Source organism: Euprymna scolopes, chromosome 12 (genome assembly GCF_053919585.1).
Source record: "Euprymna scolopes isolate OS-2025 chromosome 12, ASM5391958v1, whole genome shotgun sequence".
Lineage (NCBI taxonomy): Eukaryota > Metazoa > Mollusca > Cephalopoda > Sepiida > Sepiolidae > Euprymna > Euprymna scolopes.
This window is the reverse complement of record NC_136493.1, coordinates 50,232,965-50,260,103: the sequence shown is the minus strand read 5'-3', so window position 1 is coordinate 50,260,103 and position 27,139 is coordinate 50,232,965. Positions and strand designations below refer to the sequence as shown.

At 33.4% G+C, this 27,139-nt stretch overlaps 1 protein-coding gene across 4 annotated transcripts in view; it reads left to right on the top strand.

The window, feature by feature from the left end:
* LOC145291281 (uncharacterized) overlaps positions 1–27,139 on the top strand; it is a 682,583-nt gene that overhangs the window by 305,922 nt on the left and 349,522 nt on the right. The window contains exon 1 of one of the 4 annotated variants that reach the window (XM_080136926.1): positions 26,006–26,403. The exons of the other annotated variants lie outside the window; for them this stretch is intronic. Coding sequence (XP_079993052.1) covers positions 26,311–26,403 — 93 coding nt within the window. The 5' untranslated portion in view covers positions 26,006–26,310. Of the gene's footprint in view, positions 1–26,005; positions 26,404–27,139 lie in introns of those variants that run through there. 4 annotated transcript variants of the gene reach the window in all.

The following is a 27,139-nucleotide window of genomic DNA, read 5'->3' as shown; positions in this document are numbered from 1 at the left end:
TGTATGTATATATGTACGTGTATGTATATATGTATGTGTATGTATATATTTATGTGTATGTATATATGTATGTATGCATATATGTATGTATATATATATGTATGTATATATATGAATGTCTATATATATGTATATATAGTTGTATATATGTATGTATATATATGTATATATAGTACTGTGTGTATATATATGTGTGTATATATATATATATATATATATATATATATATATATATATATATATATATATATAATTTGTTGCATTTCAATCATCCATGGAAGAATCAGTTTACGATCATATTTAATTTTTGCTGTCCGCCGTACGCACGTTTCAGAAACCGTAACTAAAATCTTGTCTTTTATGTTATAGGTTGCTCTGACTTATTTTCTGACAAGCGTGTGCAAGAGAGCCCAGTATAGAGGTCAATAGCATATGGGAACCGTTGGTTATAAACTTATAGTCCCCATACTTTACTAATCTTAAATATTATTTTATACATTAAAAAATAATAGCAAGATATGCGAAATTTTTTTTTAATTCTCTGCTAATACACATACATTCGCAATTCAGTTAAAGTTTAAGGACACTTACACAGCAATAATCAGATATTTAGAAATTATTTCACTTCCTTAAAAATAACCATTATCACTCGAGGGAGATCATCTTAAATAGTATTTTTCAAAGTTGCATCCCCTTAATTTTCTTGTTTTTCACGTCAATTTAAAAAAATAACTTAATATCTTCAAAACGAAAAAGATAGTCTCCACAATCAAAAGTTGTTATTTAAATGTAACTTTAGGACATTAATGCAACAAAGTTAATATTTAGTAACATAGCCCTTCTGCAATCTTTTGGGAATTCCTTGAATCAGACCGCAGCAATACTTCAGGGAAAAGGCATCCCACTTTTCTTTAATTTTTGTCAAAAGTTCTTCCGTATTTGAAATTTTATCATTGCGTAGCTGTTGCTTGATGTAATGCCGTGCGTTTTCGATAGGATTGAAGTCTGGAGATTGTGCAGGCCAATCCAAACACGGAATATCATGCTCTTCCAGGAACCTCTTGACATTGCCAACGGTGTGAATGGGAGCATTATCCTGCATTAAGATGGGATTATCATCCAAATTCCGACCAAAGTAGGGTAGAAAATGCTAAGTCAACATATTAATGCACTTGGTCAAATTAATTCGACCTTGCAAGCGAACTATAGGCCCTGAACCATTGATACTAATAATGCTACTCACCAAAACTGAACCTCCCCCACCTTGTAGCGTTGGCACTGAGCACCTAGGATTAAATTTTTCGTCTTTCATTCGTCGGACATACTGTCTACCATCACTGCCTAGCCTATTGAACTTGCTTTCGTCGCTAAAAAGCACTTTTGACCAATATGAAGAGTCGTGATCTTTATTGTCTCTGACGAAGTCCAGACGGCGCTTTTGTTCTTTACAGAAATCATTGGCTTACATATTGCAACATATCCTCGCAAATTAAATTCCTTTAATCTGTTCTTGATAGTAGAAAGAGAGCACTTTTTAATAAAATTGCACTGTCGTTCGATTTGCGGAATCATTTCAAATCTGTTTCTTAGGCTGCGGATCTTGATAGCATTGTCTTCCCTGTTTGAAGTAACTCTAGCACAACCAGATTTATAGGCATCACTAACACTGTCGGTGTTTTGGTGCTTTTGCACAGTCTTTTTTTTTTACACAGGAATCACCACATTATCAATACCAAGAGGCCACTCAAGGATAAGGGTTAAAGAGTGTACAGTAAAAATTGGACAATATGGTAATCATTAGTAATGAAAATTCCGTTAATTCGATAACTTATATGGAACGGCTCATCAAGAACTTATTTACGTTAGACTTGAACACAACCATATTGTAGTCAGCCGGAAAGCAGGAAAACGGAAGACAAGTCCACAGGCGTGCAGTTCTAAGAAAGAAGCTTTGTTCATGGAATCTACGTTTAGGTTTAGGCATAGATAAAGAGTGGGGCGAATTATTGATAGTGTTTTCAGCTAGACGAGTGTTTCTTGTGAAAGTTTGGCGGGGGGGCATAGATTTAAGCTCAGTCGAGCACTTGTCATGAAAATAAAAATAATTCAAAGACAAACTCGCTACATCTCTTCTGTGAGAAAGAGGTTGCAGGGGGAAAAAAAGGACATCTCCTACGAGGCTACGAAGTCTATTTTGAACTCTATCAAGGCAGGACAAGTCCTTTCTAGCATCTCCTGTCCAGATGTAGCAACCGTATTCCATCCTTGGACGTACCTGGCTCTTATATAGATAGAGAATTTCGTATCGTTTTCTTATTATATTTCAATCTGCAGCTGATTTCTCGATTGGATAAACCAGAAAGGTGGAGATTAATGAGCTCCTGACGATCACTAAGAGAAAGTCGCGGCATATAGACTAAATATTACGTTGTATAACCTGAAACAATAACAATTCGGATTAGAACTGCTTTGTTGTCTATTGGGTGAATATTTTAAACTAGTTTAGGGGTAATAATTTAAGCTGGTTTTAAGCGAATTTGTTGCTGCGGACTTTCTTTTTAGCCTCCTCAATTTGAAGTTATTTTCTTAAATTGATGTGAACACTAGAATATTTCAATTAAAATTCAAATACGAGCAGCTAAAACCATAGAGGAATAAAAGGCGAATCAAATGAGGTACCGGTTGTTTAAACAGTTATAGTAAATTTAGCTTAAATTTTCAGCTTTTGAAAAAATTACAAGTGCGGACTTTCTTTTTGCCGGCACTGCATGCTTGTATGTCTCGCAAAAACTTTTGACAGAGACGATGGATTTTCCCGAGATTGGGATCGTTTTGAAGCTAGACCCTTCAGACGACAAATATCGAAAAAATTGGCTAAGACATTAATTCCTTCACCCTCGATTAGGCACTTTTATACAGGGAAGGGTCGCATTTTTCGCCGATATTTTTTAAAGTAATCCCATCTTTTTAATTACTAGCCTTAATTTAAACCTACGTTACTCTCGGTTTGGCGATGGGCACAACAGCAAAGACGTCACGTTTTTTTTCACCTTCTTTTCCTCCTTCGTGGTTCTGGCTCGAGCCTGCTTGCCTGCCAACAACAACTTTTTTTTCTGCTCAATACATACCTCCAAACACCCGGGAAACGGCGGGCACCCAGGTTAATAATAATAATAATAATATATATATATATATATATATATATATATATATATATATATATATATGTTAAAAAAAAACTACATTTCGTTAAAAAAATAAAAAATAAAAAACAGATAGGCTCGTGATCTAATGTTTCACCAGTACCTTCTTGTTTTCACAAGATTTTTAGGTTTCTAAGAACTTGGAATTTGTTAATGGATTTAATTAAAATTTTAATCGTACATTATTTAGAAATAATATCACCAAGCGTTTTGACTGATAATTTTTTTAACTTTATATCTTTTTGTGTGAATTCACTTTCACCTATATTCAACCATATGAAAATTGTAGTTTAGAGTTAACCGTCTTTTCCACCTGAAGACGGAAGGACCGAAACGTTGTGTAGATCACACTCAAGATAACCCCCTCCCTCTCTCCCTCCCCCTCTCTCCTCCCCCTCTCTCTCCCTCCCTCCCCCCTCTCTCTCTCTCTCTCTCTTTCTCTCTCTTCCTCAAACTTTCCTTTGTGGATAGAAGCCTGACTTGATGATTTCATAATCACCCATTTCCATGCCCGCGATAGTAGTAGTAGTTTAATCCGCTGGAAGAAATGCACCCTCGGTCTTCATTAGAACATGCATCTAGAAGAAGGAAAATTCTTATGCAAAACCTGAGGTCTACTGTCTGTTTTGTGGCCGCCATTGCACCGACTGAGATTAGCAGTTGTACTAAAAAGTGTGGTTAGTTCTGCACAAAGCCTTCATCACTATAAACAAATAATCTGTGTGGGTTTCCGAACAACTTATGTGTTGCGAGAGCTCTCATACATCGAAATCGACGAGTGTCGCACATTTATAAACAACCACAAATAACTTATAACTCAGATGGGCATATTTGCTGATGACAAACCACTCTATAACAGGCATGTGGGGGAAAACAAATGTCCACATATCCAAAGCAATGTCTGAAACCTGTCTTAAACAATGACCTCTAATCTGTAATGAAATGGGGACGTAAATGAATGATAACACTCCTTGCTTTCCTTTAATCTCTTATGCCACTCCAAAACTAATGCCCCATTCATGCAAGATGATGCTCTAAAAGCAGTCTGAAGCATTCCATACGTTTCTGTGGCATTTTTCCAAATTTAAAACAGAATTTTGTTGCATATTGTTCTTCTAAAGTGTCTTCACGTCCAGATTGCATTTTTGAAATTCAGTAGCTATGAATATCAGGCTTTAGAAGGGCGTATTCCAAGTCATGCTGTAGGTGTTCATTTGAACCTGAAATCATAAAAATTGGCCCATCATCTCATAAGATGTATAGCAATAACATACTAAATTTTCAAGAGTCTACGACAATTTTAAATGCCTGTACAAAAAAGTCTGGAAGGTTATTGAAGGCACCTCGTATCTCTCGATAGCTACCTCGGCAAGGAACGCGGCTGCTGCGCTAAATATTTTGGTTTCGATTCTAGCTGATGGCATCCAAGTCACTTTTTGTAACTTTTGAAATAACTACTATATATTAAGTACATTAATATAATATTCAATAGAGAATTGGCTCTGTTACAAATATGAAATCTGCATAAATTAAAATATATTTAAGCTTATTTTACGACCCGGCAAGGCCCCTCCCTCTCCACTAGTATATATTAAATATCTACAATTTTAGTAATTAAATTTACTCAAAAAAATTAATGCTCGTCTTGTTTACATTACAATATTTCGAGTAGGTCGCTAATTGGTTTCGCTTGAATATGTACTGAATTATCGCCATTATATATACAGGGTAGAACATTAAAATCATCGCTCTAAAGCTTACATATATTCAATGTAGCCGCCTTCAACCGCAATCATCGCCTCGATACGGGTCCGGAACTTGCAGCATGCCTTTGGCTTTTCTACAATAGCCGGTAGGAGCTCGGTCAGACTGGCTTTGGTAATGTGGGAGGTCATATTAGTGATATTCTCGACGTATGACCAAACGAAGTTGTCTAAGTGGGTTCAGATCGGGGAGGTACTGGAAATGGTCCTGTTGTCGTAAGTTGGATTGGTAGAGAGCATGAGTTGTACAGCGGCGCATCTCTGATCTCGCTTGTTGAACATTGTGCCACTTTCAGACATGATAGAAGGCTCCCATCGTTATTGGGATTTGTACACAACTGGCTAACTAGTAGATGGTCTGCAAAAAAAAAAAAGAAAAGAAAACTGGTTTTCATCAAATGGAAATGGGATCATGGCGTCTTTTCTAGAGCGACAATTTTATCATTCCACCCTGTGAGTGTGTGTATATATATATATATATATATATATATATATATATATATATATATATATATCAACTGAAACAGCACTTATTATTATTATTATTATTATTATTATTATTATTATTATTATTATTATTATTATTATCAGCAGTAGCAGCGATTGTTGTCTTAGTACTTGTTACTTAAATAAAATGCATTTTCCTTTATGTTTGGCGTTGTATGCGTTAAGAAACTAAGAATATGCTATTGCTTTTAACGGAGTTTGTTCACGTCAACCAGAACAAAGAATGGCTAAAATCTCTGCTGCTTTTTTCGTTCGTTCGGAATGAATAGTTCGCGAATGCATATTCTTAGTGGCCCAACCACTTAGAAATAACCCTGTAAAAGATATGATGCGAAGAGCAACAGTATTAGACTGGAATGCACAGAAAGGTAAAATATACTTATAGTTTTTTTGTTGTCTTTTTTTGCTATTCCTCTTACTAGGGGGTAATTCTGCAATTGCTTTTTTTTTCTTCATGTGAATGCATTGCCGAATATTACTGTCGACGCTAGAGACTACCCCTTCTCACCGCACTATTCTCGCTAAAGAAAACAACAAAACAAAGCCAAACAAAAATATCGATGACACCTGAGTCCTATTAGGAGATTAAACTTGGTAAATCAATGTGTTAATTTTGTTCATAAAAAAAAACAGAATTATTTTATTTAAATGAAATGATCAATAATCATCACCGACTTTTTGTTCTTGCATTATTGCAATATTTTCACATACTAATCTGTTTTTGTTTTTCTTTTGTTTTTTGTTTTTTTTGAAAAAGGGTGTTTTCTCCCGAAATTTCAAAATAAAAAATCTTAAATATATTTACGATTATCTGCTATATTTTCACTTACTGATGCATGTATAAATCATTATAACTTTGGGTCATCGTTCTTGCTTGCTTGTGCATGCAAACATTCGAACGCCGATGTTTTGTGTTTGATAAAGGCTTATTGCAAAGACAAGAGCATTTACATAAAACATTACAAACATATTTGTACTAATGCGAGAAAGACAGACGTATAAACAGACAGCTTGTCCTGCTACACCTAGTGAGATGGTGCGCGCACGCGTTCCCCATTAGGACCGTATTCCGAACAAATTTTTCCTGCTTGAAGTTTCGACCCCCCCCCAAAAAAAACTTATTGTCTGGAAGTCACTTGGTTTTGTCAACCTCTGTTTATGGTCATCTATGATCCTTGGCGTGTTATTCAAATTTTTCTATTTAAACAACGGCCCTTGTTAGGTAGCAGCTTGGAACACTCAACTAACAAGTCTTTTTAATAAATAGCAGGCCACCCGGCGTTGACCGGTCGTTAGATACGCTTAAATATGATGTTTTAATTCCTACAGACTATGTATTTATTATTACTATAAAGACAATTCTCTATCGATTATTGTATTGAATTTAATATAGAGTAGCTACTTAAAAAACTAAAGATATGTACATATGACTTGAGTGCCATCAGCTAGAATCGAAACCAAAATATATAACTTCATCCTCATTACTTAGCCTTTAAGATACGTCCAAACGTGTATATATATATATATATATATATATATATATACACACACACACACACACACACACACACACACACACATTTGGACGTATCTCCAATGAGGATGGAGAGAAAGATGGAATTGCCTGATCATGACATACAAGATTCAAGCAAACAAACAAGGACATCCTGACGGTTTACAAAGTTTCATAATTACTAAGATTAAAATGATATCTTCGTCAGGCGACTCGTATCTGGGGGAAATTTCAAGCTGCTTTCACGCAAAATGTGTCTAAAATAAGCAGTTTTGAATTTTGATTTATATGACGATTGGTAATATGTATTATTTGGATTATTCGGACTACTGATCTCATTTGAGAGTTATTTTCACAACGTTTCGGTCGATGTAACCTCTAATCGTTACATAACGGTCAAAGTACTAGATAGCATTCAGCCGTAAGTGACATTCTTGTGGAGGCTGAAAGTTTAATCCTCAATGTAGGCGATACGAAGCATATAACTGCGAATTGCTTAAAAATATCAACCAAGTCATAGCTGAGAAAACGAGAGAATACTACTCCCGTGAATTAAACAAATGGCCCCAATCTGAATTATGAGTAGATTCCCGTGTTCAACAGAAATATTCCCGAGTTCAACAAGAGACACCATAAGAAGGTCGGAGGTTACATCATCCGAAATGTTGCGAAAATAGCAGCCAAGATGAGAACAGTAGTTCGTATGCAAATCATGTATATTCGATTCTATATATGAAACTGCTCAAATACCAATCTCGATTTATGAAAAAAAAATTGGAGAGAGAGAGAGATTTATAAAAATTGATTTTGCGCTACGAAACAGATACTGTCAAGAATTGTAAATGTCAACTGAACTAAAGGAATAAATTATAAGATGGTCAACAGCATGAACTTTAGAATATAGTATTTTGTCATTTATTTACTAATATATATATATATATATATATATATATATATATATATATATATATATATATATATATATTGGCAGCAAGTCATTGTTCAAGAACGTCTGATTGAACACGACAGAGTCATTCTTTTTGCAGATTTTTTTTGGGTATCTTTTCCATTCGCCGAGTGGTCTTTTTTCTTTCAGTTGGCATGTTGCATAAAATAGGGCCTAAAAGTTGTTCGGCCATATTCTTCCCAAGCGCCTTCTATCGGTGCATCCGATCATCATCAGGAGCGATTGTTCTTTTCTTTTTCTTTTCCTCTACGGCTTGGTGTATTTATAGTTTTTTTTTAAATTATTTTTTATTGGTTATAAAGGTGGGTACAGGTAGGTTAGGAGCGAATTATTTGTAAATAAACAAACAACAACTTTTTGGGTGCCATTTTATACAACACGCCAGCTTAAATAAAAACAAAACGCGCGGCGAATGGAAAAGATATCAAGAAAAATCGGAAAAAAATAATAATTCTGTCGTGTTCAATCAGACGTGCTTGAACATATATATATATATATATATATATATATATATATATATATATCGTCTTTTGAAGATTCATTAGCATAGTTTCAAACAATTAGCTTACCTATCAACGAATCCGAACTTACAACCCTGGGCCTTGTAACCCAACGTCTTTAACACTTTGAATAGCAGGTCAGCAGCGTGATTGTGACGTGAAAATAAGGTTTTGATATAAACCCGTACCGGTAATGATATCTCAAGTGTTTAACAAAAGGGAAGGAACAATGGTGTTACAGCCAGGACAGTGTAATTATTTTGTCCCAAACAAATTGGCCTCCCTTTTCATTAAAGAGGCTTACAATAATAATTAAATGATTAAATAGTATTTATTTATCTACAGACTGTTTGTTAGATTGAAATTTACTTTACACTACATTCCAAACTAAAATACTAGTTAACTTAGATGCGTATCATTCTTTTCCCGTCATAGACGGACCACGTATTTCCAAACATTGACTTCTATGTTTTTCTTCAGTCAGTCATCTTGAGAAAGTTTTGGAATAAAGACGATATATTTGAAAAGAAAAAAAAAACAGATATTGAGATTTGTGCACATCTTACAGGCAAAGCGAGCTCTCTTCCACAGTTATTTCGAAAGCTTACATAAATAAATACACAAAACACTATCACACCCACAGACCCAGTGATGCAAAATACATAAATGAGGAAACTGGAAGCGTTCTTTTTTGCTTATATAAAACTAGCCTGAGTGCCCGGCGTTGCCCGGGTGTTTGGAAGTGTGTGTCGAGCAAAAAAAAAAAAAAAAGAAGTAGTAGTAGGCAGGCTCGAACCCATACCGCGAAAGAGGAAAAGAACGTGCAAAAAAAAAAAAGTAACATTTTGTCAGTTGCGTCCATCGCCAAACCGAAGTAGCGAAGTTTTAAATTAAGGTTAGTCAATGGAAAAGAGGGGATGACTTTCGAAAATATCAGCGAAAAAAGCGACCCCTCCTTGTAAAAAAGTGACCAGTTGAGGGTGGAGGAATTAATGTTTTTAGCCCAGTTTTCGATATTTGTCGTCCCAAGGGTCGAGCTTCAAAACGATATCGATTTTGTGAAAATCTATCGCCTCTGTCAAATCTTTTAGACATACATACATACGTACATATATACATACATACGTACATATATACATATATACGTATATATATATATATATATATATATATATATATATATAGTACATATATACATACGTACATACATAGGTACATATATACATGATGATCGCAACGTCTTGTCAGACGAGTGCCACTCTCTCAGACACTTAAAGTCCATGAGTCCAAAATTGAATTTTTTTTTTTTTAGTCCTACCGGTGAATTCACACGCTCAAGCAGGCATGACACTGAAGACGGTCATTGAGATCAATTATTACATGCTTCCAGCATTTCAAGCCTCCACACGTCTTTCATCGCTACATGACCATTTTTATAGACAAATGCATGAGGGAGTATCTATACACAGATGATGTTACAGTCTTAGCTTTGTACGGCAGCTAAGTCAGTCTCTCGGTTCAAAATGTTGAGATCCAGCAACAAACAAGAGCAAGATAGTCAGCAACAAGATAAACTGCAGACCAGCTTAATGCGGGTACTGGTCTCCGCTTTGTGGTTTTTAAATCAGAGATTTGCTTTTCCTAGAAAGGTTGCCTTCACTACGACTTAGGGGAGCCCTCTCCATCCCATACATACATGATGATTGCAACGTCCTGTCAGACGAGTGCCACTCCCTCAGACATCTAAAATCCAGGAGCCCAAATGTATGAGGGAGTATCTATACAAATATGATGTTACAGAGTCTTAGCTTTGTACGACAGCTAAGTCTTTCTCTCAGTTCAAAATGTTAAGATCCAGCAACAAGCAAGAGCAAGATAGCCAGCAACAAATTAAACTGCAGACCAGCTTAATGCGGGTACTGGTCTCCCGCTTTATGGTTTTTTAAATCAGAGATTTGCTTCTTCTAGAAAGGTTGCCTTCACCACGGCTTACGGGAGCCCTCTCTACCCCAATACACATATACACACACACAAATATACACGGTGTTAGTTGGCCGTTGACCCAGAAAAAAAATTCAATTCGCCCTTTGGAAGGTCTTGTTTTTAATCCTTCAGGGAGACTAGCCGCCCTCCTCACCAAACAAGTCTGGTGGGGGAACCAGTTTAGTCGCCGGTGACCCGACCATGAGGCAGGTAGTACTGGGTTATATGGTACCAGTAGCATATGACATGACCTAACATACATACATACATACATACATACATACATTTAAACAGACAGGTAAGATTTATATTATAGAAGAAGAGAACAAACGAATCCTCACGAGATTTGCTAGCTTAAGATAATTGCTAAGTTACTCTGCTCTCGTGCTTTTGAATTTTGTAGATAAGGATTGATAATTATTCGTCTTATTTAGACTATTCGGACTACTGTTCTCGTTTTGAACGTAAATTTCACAACATTTCAGCCGATGTAACTTCTGGTCTTTTTCGGGTGTATCATATCGAACTTGGCAACCTTTCAGTCGAACTCGGAAATTTAGAGAAAATTTTAAACTGAACTATTCATTTAATCCACGAGAATAACGTGCTGTCGTTCCGTCTGTTATGACTGAGTAGAAGTCCGAAGTAATTCGCAGTTGTATTTTGAATGTCATCCACACTAAGGACGGAACCTTCTAGCCTCTAGAAGAGTTCAATCCTCAGTGCGCAGTGTCTCCAGTCCGGCTCCCATGGACAGACTCTTAAACCTTAGTTTAGTTCTCAACTCGACAAAACGTGACATCCTTCGTCATCTCGACTCGTATTTCTGTTTTGCCTACCCGTTTAATCTCTTGCGTTGTGTTTTAACCTTCTAAATTATATCTTCTTCACCCCTGGGAACAATCTTTTATTCCAGACTTAGTGTTATCACGGCTTGCATTCTTACTTGATTAAAAAATTAAGTACCAGTTTATTAAAGGTCGCCATTCAGGGCCACCCATAATGTAACATGTACACACACATACATACAAACACGATTTGTTTTTTTCTTTAGTTTCCCGCGGGTTGTTAGGTGCTTGGTGCTCATTTTAACTTTCAGTTGTATAAACCTCGTCTTTATGATCACGTGATATTTACTTCTACGCAAGTTCTCATCGTTATCGAATTTGTTTAATTCATTCATCTCCTTGCGCAATATCTTCATCATCGATGAAAAAAAAATATGTCGGCAACAAAAATGACACAATACTTTTACTTAAACAGATCAGTGAACGTAACATCACATCACAAAAAAAAATTCAAGGTCGTCAAATCTCGGCTCAGCAAGTTTTATCGATTTTTACAATTAAAAAAAAAAATTTTGTTTCATTATTTCTTTTTTTTAATTTAAATTTCGTGCTGGTTTTCTAAATGAAGACAAAAGGTTTTTTTTTTAATCGTATTCGTTTTACTAAAAGATTTATAGCCACCATTAAAATGTATAACCTATGCTATAATTGAGCGTGTGGGTCTGCCTATTCATTAACCATTTATATTACAAAATAGATGGGGAAGATTCTGCTGCTGATGCTGCTACTACTATTACTACTACTACTAATGATAATAATAGTAATACTTCCACTAAAACTACTACTACTACTTCTACTGCTAAAAATACACACAACTATGATCCAAAACTAATCTACATAATTATACCAAGTTTTGCATGAAGCGCCCTTGTCTGATTATCGATTTAGATCATAGACGACTAAAACTACTACTGCTGCTGTTAAACGAGTTGGACTTCTGCAGATTTATGCCTCGGAGTTTCTGATCTGTACGAAGTCTCTCTTGTTGGTCGCAGTATTGGAGGCTTTTTACCTTCGACGCCGAGAGCAGCTCTGTCAAACGGTTGCATGCGACGTTAGAGAAGGTTTGACTTAGAGCAAGCACAGAAATGGCGCAGAAGCGACGGGTTCACTCTCATTCCATTGATTTCGGTTCTGCGCCTAACATGTCTTTGCTTGCCACGCGCAGAAGCAGAGACAGCAAGATGCTGATGCCGACTCCTCCTGGATTCTCACAAGAGCTCTGTTAGCCGGGTGGCTCTGACACTACTATGCTGCCACCGCCCTTCACAACATTGAGGAAGGATAAGGCATTAGGGATTGCTACTACTACTACTACTACTACTACTACTACTAAAAGTGAGTACGGATAGGCTCTATTACTAATTGACATAATTTCATCTAACTTTTCCATGAAACACCTCTGGCATGTCGAATGTGTTATCACTAAGACAAACACAGATATGCTACAAAACTAATCGACATAATTGTACCAAATTTTGCATGAAGCATCCTTGGTATGCTTAACTCTTCCTCCTCCTCCCAGCCTCCTCCTCCTCCTACTACTACTACTACTTTCATTACTACTACTTTACTACTACTACTACTAAACCATTGCTGTCATATTACTTGTGGATTTTTCTCCCCATTCTCTGCTGATATTGGCGACTATTTTAAAAGCATTATGGCTGAGTTTTTAGCAGAGCTATGAGCTTGTAATCGTCATTCTCTTGTGTAACTTGACTTGGGATGGAGCCCTGGCCAAGTCAATAGTCGAATATATCTATCAGGCCCGGTACAAACATGTGACATCATTAAAAACTAATTCCTAGGGTAGACCATCAATTCTTGGTGATTATTGTAGCCGACCTGCTTGAATGGACACAAGATCTCGACCCCGTAACCTTCTTTCCGCAACTAGCCGCATCCTGGCGGGGAGAGTTAGCAAAATAGTTGCGAAACTTCTGGACCATGAGATTTAATAGAAGGCCAAAGCACTCCTTGAAATGCTTCCGAAATTCCTTTCAAATCTCTCGAATCGATTTCAAGATATGTCCACCCAGGTACTTGGCTTTTTAAATTTACCTATCTAAGCCGCACCGGGAAGCTTCTTCGTGCTCATCAGCATCAAAGGTGGATATTTTTCTTAGCCTTGACTATTTGGCACTCTTGACGCTCGTTAGATTCAGGTCTCAGGTCATGCTTGGCTAGTGCTATGCTTACAGTATCTTCACCCCAGCTACTGCCCATATTGCTTTGTCTTCAAAGGTTTTCACCTTGGCCTTATCTAATGAGAGACGCTAACCGGATTTGACAGAGAAACTGCTGATATTAGCTTTTAATACTCTATATAATGGAAAATGAACAAAAAAAAACAGGTCTCTTCTTTGCATTTTGGTAAAAACTATTAAAGAACTGGTTATTGTCATTAGTCAATTTCGTTTCCGGTATTTGCCAGATTAAGTTATGATGACCGGCTGGAAGCCTTATTAATGTTGGAATGAGGAGAGAGCGGGGACTGCGAGGGTCTTCACTGTCCTTGCGCCTTGATCTGACGGAAATCCACGAGAGATATTAAATCCTTTCTCTGACGAAGGAGCAACTCAGTGTCGACAGACAGATTGTCAATCCTGCAAACGTTGGATCCCAATTTAAAGAGAAGGGGTTTCCCTTCTTTTCCCAAAAGAGGAAACATTTATTGGTTCTGTTTTGTCTCGACTCAACTTGCTTTAGTCGAGATGGAGGTGATAGTGGAAGATTTTGTTGCGGGTGTCGGGGATGGTGTTTGCAGAGTAAGGCAGATGTTGTTTAAACACTGTTTTTTTTTGGGGGGGTTGCTTGTATAGGTATATGGTTTCGATAGTGTCGAGGATGATGTTTGTCTCCGTGGGGAATTTGGTAATCTTTCCCTCCACTCGCCCCTTATCTTTCTTTGTTCTTTTCTTTCTTTTTTTTTTTCTGAGTCAGAATTTGGGGACCACCTCCTCAAAGCTTCTTTTTAATTTTTTCTTCATTTTTGCCCATGAAGATTACTATTTCCCTTTTCCTTTCTTTATTATTGTCTTTTCCTTTTTCTTTCCTTTTTCTAGCCATAAGAATTGCTATTTCTTTCTTAACATTTTTCTTCTTTTTTCTTTGTCTGCCCATGGGAATTATCATTTTATTTATTTATTTATTTTTGTAAATTCTTCTTGTTTTCCTTCTTTTTTCCTCTTCTCTTTCTCTTTTTCTAATCACATGCATTACTTTTTCCTTCCTTGTTCATTGTTTTCTACTTTCTTCCTTCTCTTTCTTGCCATGCGGATTACTAGTGACACATTAGTTACCTGTTATCGCTTTAAAACATTTTCTTTCTGATTTCTACCGGATGTTGTTACTTCTGTTGTTGCTAAAATAGAAACATTGGATACTAGTTATGTAATGAACGACTGCGTTATAACTTGGTTATTCTAAAGATTTTTCTTCGCCCTAGATTCCCCAAATGATAATCAAACAAAGGCGTTCGGGAGAGCGTAGACCTCCGTTATATACCTAGTTTGTCAGCGACGAAGAAACAATCACAAGACCGCTTTATCTGTAATCTAAAGGTAGTTGTCTGCACGCGTATCTCGTTAAAAGTTGAAAAACACATAAAACACACTCACAAAGCTGATATATATATTCTTTCTCAGCATTGCCAAAGACAAAATGAACATTAAAAATACATTCACTTTTTATGGGTCAGTAGAAACAAAACTAATGGGAAGCCCAAGCCTTTCTCTTTCCATCATCTGACCCTCATCTGACCCCAATTAAAATTAATGGCTCTCGTCTTAGGAAAGCGTCATGTGTTGACAAGCTTCTAGGTCTGCCTGATCTGAAATGAGGCACATACATCAAATCTGTTGCCAATGTCGCCGGAAAAGTGGTTGGGTCATTCTACCGCTCCAGTACATATCTCACTGCCGATGCAATCCATTACCTGCATAAGGGTAAAGTACGTCATAGGATAGAGTACTCTTGCCATATCTGGGCAAGAGCTACTCGAAACACCTATCCTGCCTGGACAGACTTCAAAACCGGCGTCGAAACATGGGGGGGGTGATGCCCTTTTCTCTTCCCTGCAATCTCTTTCCCACAGAAGAGAAATTGCTAGCCTGTCTCTGCTCTATCGTTATTTTCATGGCAACTGCTTGTCTGAGCTCCAATCTAGTCCCCTAAAAAAAACACTCGTTATCTACAACCACTACCAACAATTTACCTCACTCTTTATCTGTGCCTAAATCTAGACATAGGTCCATGAACAAAGCTTATTTCCCAGAACTGCCCGTCTTATTACCGTACACTAATTAACAATTATCCTCGGGTGGCCTTTTGGCCTTGATAAGTGGTGACCTCTTTGTAAAAAAATCAACATTTAGCACGATTTTTCTATCAACCTTTGGTGTGAAATTCTAACTAAAATACAGTTTCTTGACTCTCAGAATAGGATAAAGTGTAATATCTGTTCAATCTTCGGTTGGAGGAAAAGAATTCCTTTTTGACTGAGGGAATGGAGGGTGAGGGAAGAGAGAGAATGATAAAGATAGAGAGATAAAGAGATAGAAACAAAGAGAGAGAGAGAGAGAGAGAGAGAGAGAGAGAGAGAGAGATACAGAGAGAAATGTTTCGGTGTTTGTGCAGAATAGTGGATTAAAAAAAATGCATCTCAAGTAAAAACATTATTACAATACTTAATAACTGCAAGCAATCAATTTGAAAATACGCCATTTCAAAATGTAAAATATCTGACCATTATTGTAAATGATGGCATATATATATATATATATATATATATATATATATACATATATATATATATATATATATATATATATATATATATATATATATATATATTCGCTAGTGTTGCTTTCATACGGGTTTTTTTTTATTTTTGAATGTTTTTTTTAAATAAAAAACACCGTATTAAAACAAAACCAGCGAATAAATATTGGGAACTCAAGGAAAGCGGACATTCGCCGGAAGTCGAATGGAAAATAATAAGACAAGCTACCACGTGTAGGGACCTAGACGACCCATGTAGATTATGCCTTCATGAGAAATTTGCTATCCTGTACTTCAAAGAACCCCAACATCTATTAAACTGTAGAAGAGAAATAGCAAACAACTGTGTTCACCAGATAAAATTTACTCTAGAATAGCGATACAAAATAGTTTTAAAACTAAATAAACAATAGAAAATAAACGAATAAATAAATTAAATAAACAGGAATATAAATAAACGATCACACATGTATGTATGTATATATGTATATATACATGTGCATAGATGATATAACGATCACACATATATGTATATATATGTATATATATGTGCATATATGTATGTGCACATGTATATATTTATATATAAATTAACATAAACAACAACACTAAGCTAGATTTAAAACAGATCAAGAAACTAAATATCCAGGCTAAATAGAGCACACACAAAGAAACAGGTCAACCAGAGGTAAAATAGGCCTTTGTTCGATAAGTACATGCTCATTGGCTGATAGGAAGGGAGCGGTTGATACTAGAAAGCTGATTGGTTAACTAAAATCTCACTATCAGATGAGCATATAAAAACGACAAACCACAAAATTCGCGCATAAGCCTGAAGAGTACTAGAGTTGATAAAACACGGAATATTCAGTGTAGCTTAATCGCCATATACTTTTTTAACATACTATATATATATATATATATATATATATATATATATTTATATATATTATATATGTATATAGTATATATGTATATAGTATATATGTATATATTATATATTTATATATATTATATATGTATATAGTATATATGTATATATTATATATGTATATATTATATATGTATATATTATATATGTATATATTATATATATATGCATATATTATATATATAATATAATATTATTTATGTATACATATATATTATATATGTATGTATATATTATATATGTATATATTATGTATATATTATATATGTATATATTATGTATAGATTATATATGTATATATTACGTATATATCATCTTCTATATAAATAAAATGAACTCATTTTTTCCCGTCTGATTTTGACATTAATAGGATTAAAAATCAAGATATTTCCTGCAAATATAATATGCACAAACGGCTGAACAATATCTGAGGTGTGTTATAGGCTTATTATTTCTCAAATTCCTCGATAATCTTAGATTTCTATACTTTTTCTGCTCAGAAGCCACGGCCAAAATCGGTTAAGATCAATGAAAGTGGTAAAATATTTTCTCTCTAATAAATTCCTCCTCCCCCTGCCACCACTTAACACCGTTTGGGGATCGTTCACAAGGAACAGTTGAGAAGAGAACACCGGTTTGGCTTCGTAGTTCTTTCATGTGAAGTTATTTAAAATCACTAAACTAAGCTGCAGTGCTCTTTGGCGTAGTGGTTAGCGTGCTGGACAATTCACATTATATTTTCACGTTCGCGCCGACCTACCGTAGTCGTTTTTTTTTTTTTTCCTAAACAACTGGAATGGACTTTTCTTGGTGGCCGAACTGTTAACGTTGCAGATGTTTTTTTTGTTTTTTTTCACACTTTATTTTCCTACTTTTACTCATGACTCCGGGTTTGATCCTTCCTACTTACCTACCATAACATTTTTTAAAACTCCTCCCCCCGTCCCGGAAACAAACACGCCGGGTACCCCCGCTAGTATATGTATATATTATGTATATCATATATGTATATTATATATGTATATATTATATATAAATTATATATGTATATATTATATATATATATTATATATATATTATATATGTATATATTATATATATATATTATATATATATTATATATATATTATATATGTATATATTATATATACATCATATATGTATATATTATATATATTATATATATTATATATGTATATATTATATATATCATATATGTATATATTATATATATTATATATGTATATATTATATATATTATATGTATATATTATATATATATTATATATATATTATATATATATTATATATATTATATATATTATATATGTATATATTATATATATATTATATATGTATATATTATATATATATCATATATGTATACATTATATATATCATATATGTATATATTATATATATTATATATGTATATATTATATATATTATATATGTATATATATATATATTATATATGTATATATTATATATATTATATATGTATATATGTATATTATATATGTATATATATTATATATGTATATATTATATATATATTATATAGTATATATATTATATGTATATACTATATATATATTATATATGTATATATTATATATATTATATATATTATATGTATATACTATATATATATTATATATGTATATATTATATATATATTATATGTGTATACTATATATATATATTATATATGTATATACTATATATATATATATATTATATATGTATATACTATATATATATTATATATGTATATACTATATATATATTATATATGTATATACTATATATATTATATATGTATATACTACATATGTATATATTATATGTATATATATTATATATATGTATATACTGTATATATATATTATATATATGTATATACTGTATATATATTATATATATGTATATACTGTATATATATTATATATATGTATATACTATATATATATATTATATATGTATATACTATATATGTATATATTATATGTATATACTATATATGTATATATTATATGTATATACTATATATGTATATATTATATGTATATACTATATATGTATATATTATATGTATATACTATATATGTATATATTATATGTATATACTATATATGTATATATTATATGTATATACTATATATGTATATATTATATGTATATATTATATATATATTATATATGTATATATATTATATATATATTATATACGTATATATATATTATATATGTATATATTATATTATATATGTATATATTATATCATATATGTATATATTATATATTATATGTGTATATATTATATATATATTATATATGTATATATTATATATATAGTATATACGCATATAGTGTGAACAGTTATGGTATAATAAATTATGGGGTTTATCTATTTTATTTTTACTTTCATCATATTTTGTTTTTGTTTTGATACCCCCCAAATTCGAAGCTATCTCTTTACAACCCTTCCTTTTCATAACCTATCATATATATATATATATATATATATATATATATATATATATATATATATATAATATAGATGATTCCTTTATTTAATCACATAAATTAATATACGAAGGTATAAATTTATGTATAAACTTTAAGTATTTACTTCAGCAGTGCTCCTAACGTAGATAGAGCTAGTTAGTAAGTTATAAAATGTGTATGGCACTTAACCTACACAGAATATGCCGCGTTTTATCCACGCTAGGATTCATCAGGTTATGCTGAATCCTGATGAATCCTTGCGTGGATGAAACGCGGAATATTCTGTGTAACTTAAATGCCATATATATTTTATAACTTACTATATATGTCTTTCTTTAGAAATATATATTCTTATTATATATACCAATCCTTATTTAAGAAGCTCAATGTAATTACAGGGCAATGTAGTGAATAAATGACAAAAAACTATATTCCAAAATTCATGATGTACACCATCTTGTAATTTATTCCTTTAATTCATTGACATTTACAATTCTTGACAATATCTGTTTTGCAATGGAAACATATTAAGGGTATTTGCAGCTTCTTTTCCAATTTTCGGATTTTAATCATGTCAAATCACACTTTATTTCCTTTTGTCGGATTGATCGTTGCTATTTTTTCTGATGAGTTAAGGGCTGAATAGATTCACTGATTGATGTAATAATTAAGTGATAGATTTTGCGCTACGAAACAGATGCTGTCAAGAATTGTAAATGTTTACTAAATTAAAGGAATAAATTATAAGATGGTCCACATTATGAATTCGTGAATATAGTTTTTTTGTCATTTATTCACTATATATATATAAACATTTTATTTACAAAATTTTTTATTATAAATTTAAAAGACCACAATTAGTTTGTACTTGAGTTATCTTTAACGCATGAACCGTTACCCCGAGTGTCCTTCCCATATTTAAAATTCTGTTTTCTCATAACTGACTGTATATATGAAAATACATTTTATATTATTGGAAAGGAAATTGTATGGAGTAATATATAATGAAGAAAAATTATCAATTAAATAATAACATCGATAGGATTAATTTAACTTTAACCCCGTATCTATATATCTATAAAAATGAAATTGTCTATCTGTCTGTGTGTGCGTGTGTACATTTCCCTACCAAACTACTCTGTCAATTTTCAGTCTACAGACTCGAGATTTGACATAAAGAGTATTGAGATTTTGGGAAAATCTTTTTAATCGGGTTTCGGCCAGAAATTTGGCTCCCAAGAGGTAAACGTTCAACGTCTTTACCTTTGAAAACTCTACCAAACTCCTCCGCTAATTTTGAGTCTACACACTTGAAATTTTAGGGGGAGGTTACTTGGACATGGATCAAATATTTAATTTAATTTTAGCCCAAAACAAATGTTAAGGGGTCAAAATTGAGGTCAAAGTTAAAAAAAAAAAAACTTGACCTCTGTGGTCTCTACTAAATTACTCGGCCAATTTTTGTTTTAAACATTTGAAATTTTACATAAAGTGTATTCAGACATAGGGCAAGATTTTTAATCGATTTTTGGCCGATAATTTTGCTGCCAAGCTGTCAAAATTCCAAAGAGTTGATCTTTTCGGTCTCTAGCAAACTATTCAGCCAATTTTGGGTCTAAACATTTCAAATTTTATATAAAGGATATTCAGACATGCAACAAGATTTTTAATCAGATTTGGGCGAAAGTTTGGGATGGTATAATAAAATTGTGGGGTCTGCGTTCGCGCCTGTCCTCCATAGAATGGAAATAGGCACAAACTTTAATAAAGACTTTTCATATCTATCTGCGTAAGTATACTTTGATAATTATGTTTCAGTTTGAAGAAATATGGTATAATAAAATTATGGGGCGTTCGTTCGCGCCTGACCTCCATGGAATGGAAATATGTCACAAAGTTTAACAAGGTTTTTTAATATATATCCACAGAATATTGTGATAAGTGTTTCAGTGTGAACAGGTATGGTATAATAAATTATGGGGTTTATCTATTTTATTTTTACTTTCATCATATTTTGTTTTGGTTTTGATACCCCCCAAATTCGAAGCTATCTCTTTACAACCCTTCCTTTTCATAACCTATCATACTTTCATAAATCAGAGTCCATTTTCTGTAGGCTGTTTTTGAACCCAGTTAACGACGGGTACTTTTGCTAGTATTATATAAAGTTGATTTATTTGATTTATTTATGATTGCATTTACATTTAATTTAGTTTTTTAATTATTAGTATAATTAACATCAGCTGTATTTAAAAACGGAAGTTAGTTTTTATTTATCTTCTGAGTTATTTCCCTTTAAGCTATGAGATTTTATTTCCCTGTTTGAATTCCATATATGAAGATGCTTCCAAAATTCTAAAATACGATCAAGTTTCAGGAAAATCTAAACAACTTGTGTTTTTGTTTTTTTTTACCTGGCAACGCCGGGTATGTATTGCTAGTGCATAATAAAATGATAATAAAATGATAATAAAATGAAACGTTGAAATAACAGAGTCGCCACCTAAACATAAGCAGTTTTGTAAAAGAGAAATTGAGAAAAACGAAATTTGATAACAAAACATTTTGATACAAAAGAATTATAAAGTTATTTTCGTGTTAGTAAATGTTTCCAACACGTGTTTGGTTAGATAACTTGAGTTAATATTAGTTACAAGTCAAAGCAGTTATTGCGTATTTGAGTATTTAGCAGCGTGGCATTGCGCATGTGTGCGTATACCTTTATTTTGTAGTGCGTGTGTCGAAGAAACTGGACTGTGAGTCGTTTTCCTTCTGCCCCTCCTACCCCAAGAAAGACACTTGATTATTTGTAGATAATGCGTTCTTGGGGATCCTTTTCGTTGGGCCGGCTGGTGACGTGTGAATATTTTCTCTATTTGTCTTCTCGTTTTAAATAGTTTCCAACTTCGCACGCGCTTATTACTTTCACAAATAGGTGTTAATTTTTGTATCCGAAAATATTTCCATTGGTTGAAACTTATTTGATTTAATATGTCTATATTAAAACTTATTAACAGTGAGAACAGAGAAGGAAAGCTAAGTCGTCCAACGAAGCGGGTGAAGTAAAAAGTATAAGCAACTAAAGTCATTTGCGTTTTAGCGTCTATATGAATCACTTCCGATTAAGTCACCAGAAATTCTATATGAAAAAAAATATTTAAAATTTTTGATTCAGTCAAAATTCTAAGCATTTATTTTTGCGGAAGCCACGGGTGGATATAATCAGCTTGTTTCGTTTATCTTTTGATAACTGTTGCTCCATCGTATTGTTTTATTTTCTGTATTGTTTTCTTTGCGCTTTTGGCCAACCATACTTGATTTCAGAAATATGCATGAGACACCAGAGTAAAGATATAGCTCAGTTTAAAATTATGTCAAAAGATCTAAAAATAAAATGTATGTAAAAATGCTAAAATATATGTAAAAATGCTAAAATATATGTAAAAATGCTAAAATATATGTAAAAATGCTAAAATATATGTAAAAAATACTAAAATATATGTAAAAAATGCTAAAATATATGTAAAAAATGCTAAGATAATGCAAAAAATACTAAAATACATGTAAAAAATGTTAAAATATATGTAAAAAATGCTAAAATAATGTAAAAAATCTTAAGATATATGTAAAAAAATTCTAAAATATATGTAAAAATGCTAAAATACATGTAAAAAATGCTAAAATAATATAAAAATGCTAAAATATATGTAAAAAATGCTAAAATATATGTAAAAAATGCTAAAATATATGTAAAAAATGCTAAAATATATGTAAAAATGCTAAAATATATGTAAAAAAATGCTAAAATATATGTAAAAAAAATGCTAAAATATATGTAACAAAATGCTAAAATATATGTAACAAAATGCTAAAATATATGTAACAAAATGAATTTTATAATTTTTTACAAACATTTTATCTTTTTTACATACATTATGTAAAAAGAATATGTAAAAAAAGATAAAATGTACTTTGTGTCACATAAATTTTATTTTATTTTTACACCTGGACTTAAAAGCTTAAAAGAAAACAATTAAAAGGATGTTTTAACACTTTTAATTTACGTTTTATTAATACACTAGAAGGACTACTCGGTATTTCCCAGAGCAAAGATGTAACATATTTGTATCTCTCTCCTTCGGTTTAGCCGCTTCTTCACGTTTTACTTCACCGAGTCCATTCCTCTCTCTGAACACGCATACAAACTTTTATAGATTATTCGAGGAATAAGTTGGCGCAGCTTTTCCATTGACAAATATTTATGCAAATTTGTGACTATACCGCGTTTTGATATCTTCAACGGTGTCTTTGAAGATCGGGAGAGATTAAGAGTAGATTGTCATTAAAGAACAGCTAAGCATGGAAATAACGAATTATGCTTCAGTGTGCATTTTAATCGCTTTCTACTAGAGAATATAAAGAATTAACAGACTACATGACCAAACGAATAACCTTGTTACGGACGGCTCGGGAGTAAACTATCCGGTAAATAGCCAATTTGCTAATTTGTGTTTTTCTAAAAAAAAAATATTATTTTAAGAAATAAAAATAAGCTTAATTTTAGGACCTTTAAAAATAGCTAATCTCATCTTTATATTTTTATTTATTTATTTATTTATTGCCCAGAAGTGTAGAAGTAAAACGATCTATTATTTTGCTATCCAATTTACATGCGTGTTTATAGTGTGTACGAACACACTATGTAAATTAGATGAAAAGAGAGAATCACTCTTTAAATGCTCACCGAGACTTTAAAAAATATTAAGAAGTGGTTGAATCAACATAGAGTGATAGGTCGAAAGAAACATATAGCTAAATAAATAGCTAAGAGAGGTTTTAGTAACTTATTCAAGTAATTATAAGTTACAGCTAAGAACAATTGGAACATAATATTTTTTTCAATATATATCAAGCCTAGATGATAAGTGTATTTTAGTATGCATTTTGATATTAAAGAGGCCATAGGGAAACAGACGTTGATTGATTCATATTTAATCTATTCTCTGTCTGTCACTCTCTCCGTCTCTTTCTCACCCCCCTCTCTTTCTCACCCTCTCTCTCTCTCTGTCTCTCTCTCTCACTCCCTCTCTCTCTCATATAATCCCCCCAATAACTTGGCCGTTTAAATGAAGAAGAGCAAAGCATGAAATAGTAGAGAAAAAAATGTAAAAAATTGAAATGAATAAATGATGGGAAATTAATCGGGAAGTGGACAGAGTGGAAGTTAGAAAAAATAGAAAAAAAGAAAAAAAGTAAAGTAAAGGATGTCTTGATTGTAAACAAGTAGAAATCGATGAGTCATTTGACTCAAAAGAATACATAATAATGAGAGAGAGAGAGAGAGAGAGACGGGGGAAGAGGGAGGAAGAGAGAGGGAGAAATAATGGAGATATAAATAGGGTTAGACAAGGACACAGAAAGAAAGTGATAAATATACAACAATTAGAGAAAGAGGACGGGGGTAAAAAGAGAGAGAGAGAGGGAAAGAAAATTAGTAAATTAGTGCGCGTATGCATAAGAGGTGATGGGGGGGGGGAAGAAAGAAAATTTGGAAGAGAAATACTCTTTGAGCGAATATAATGAAATAGACAAATCAGCTGGGTCTTCGGGTACAATAAAAGTGGAGTATCTGTTCTGTTCTCAGGGAAGGACAAGTTGTTTACTGCAAAGAACTTAGACACCAGGGACAGAAAGTGAGATTAAGAAGTCAGCGCTCCCGAGGAGGGGCACTTTGACCTGCAAAAAGTGTCTGGGCAGCTCTATCGGCATTCCCCGGTGAGGGAAGCTCCGTCGGCATTCCCAGGTGAGAGCGCCTCAGGTGATTAGCAATAAACTAACCTCTTATCAAAGAGATAAGGAAAAGCCTGGAAGAGTGGACCTCCTAGAACTGCACAGAACGAATCTTCCACCGCAAAATCAATAGGTACCAAGTCATTATAGGAATGGTCTAATCTCTGTTGATTTTGGAGGCCCAGGATAAAAATCCTTAAATCTTTCTATGCTGAGGTAATTTTTATTTTTACATCAATACGGAACTGGATTTTCCTAAAATTAAAAACTGGCTTTGTGTCTAACTCTGCCCTCGTGAGGAAACAAGAATATAGGGACAAATAATTAGTGTGTGTGTGTGTGTATGTGTGTGTGTGAGAGAGAGAGAGAGAGAGAGAGAAAGAGACAGCTAAAAGGGGTAGAGAGAGAGAGAGAGAGAGAGAGAGAGAGAGAGATAGGGAGCTGAAGTCCGAGTGTGAGTGAACGCGTGTGCATATATGTGTATGAGAGAGGGGGGTGGATAGAGAGAGATAGAGAGGGGGGTAAATATATCGAAAAAGGAAGAGAGATCATTGATATTCGAGCGTGAGTGAATGCGTTTATAAGAAAGAGGTAACGAGTGAGAGAAGGTTAGGAGAGAGAGAGAGAGAGAGAGAGAGAGAGAGAGAGAAAGAAAGAGGGAAGAAAGAGAGAAATATAAAAAGAGCGCAGTCTGACGTTCAAGTGTGACTGTAATAGAGAGTTAGCGAGCGAGAAGGGCGAATTGGAAGTGTGTGTGTGTGTGTGTGTGTGTGTGTGTGTGTGTGTGTGTGTGTGTGTGTGTGTGTGTGTGTGATCGGTTGAGTGTGAGTGCGTTGATGTTGCAACCTGCCTCTTTCGCGGCCGCATCTCTCAATTTTTGCCCATCATCTCTTCGGTACATTGCTGGCATGTTTTGGCAACGGCCCTACCTTGGCACGCTATACTCAGCTGCTGTCGGTGGCAAATCACGAACGCGTCGGAGCCTCGCATCTCCGTCTTCTCCATCGAGATGTTTTCGGATGGGAACGATGATGACGACGATGTTTCCGACGACGGCACTTGGAGTAACCATGACGACGACTCATACGAGATAGAACTACAGGTAAATAAACCGTAGACCTCATCCACAACCTTCAAAATTATGTCTCTTGACAACGTTTATATATATATATATATATATATATATATATATATATATATATATATATATATATATATATATATATATATATATATAATGTGTATGTGTGTGTATGTATTATGTATGTATGTGCGTATGTATGTATGTAAACAAATTCAGTTTTCAATATTTGACAACATTTATAATTGTGATTTCGTTTACTCTCAGCAGTTGCAGCCAAATTATAGTTACATGTTTAGAAGCGCCAACTGTCGTCTACACGGTCTGGTTTCGATCCCGACTTCAGGCAGTTACTTCTTAAACTGCAATGAAAAGTCGTTACACCATGAGACAATCTATGGACGACTATACATACACACACACACACACACACACACGCACACACACACACATATATATATATATATGTAATACATATCATAATTTAGTAATTTAAATTTTATGATGTGAAACGGTTAAATTTCAAATCTAGAATAGAAAGTGTGTGTGTGTGTGTGTGTGTGTGTGGATTATTATTTCATTTATCCACAAAAAATGTGAAAAAGAGATATAATATTTTATGTATCCATTTTCAGTATTTATGTCAACAGTGCTCAGTTATAGCAATCAAGCTACACAATGGCATTACCAGGAAATATCAGACTAAAATATGTGTGCATGTAAGCGTTGACAAATTTGTAACCACGCATGAAAGAAG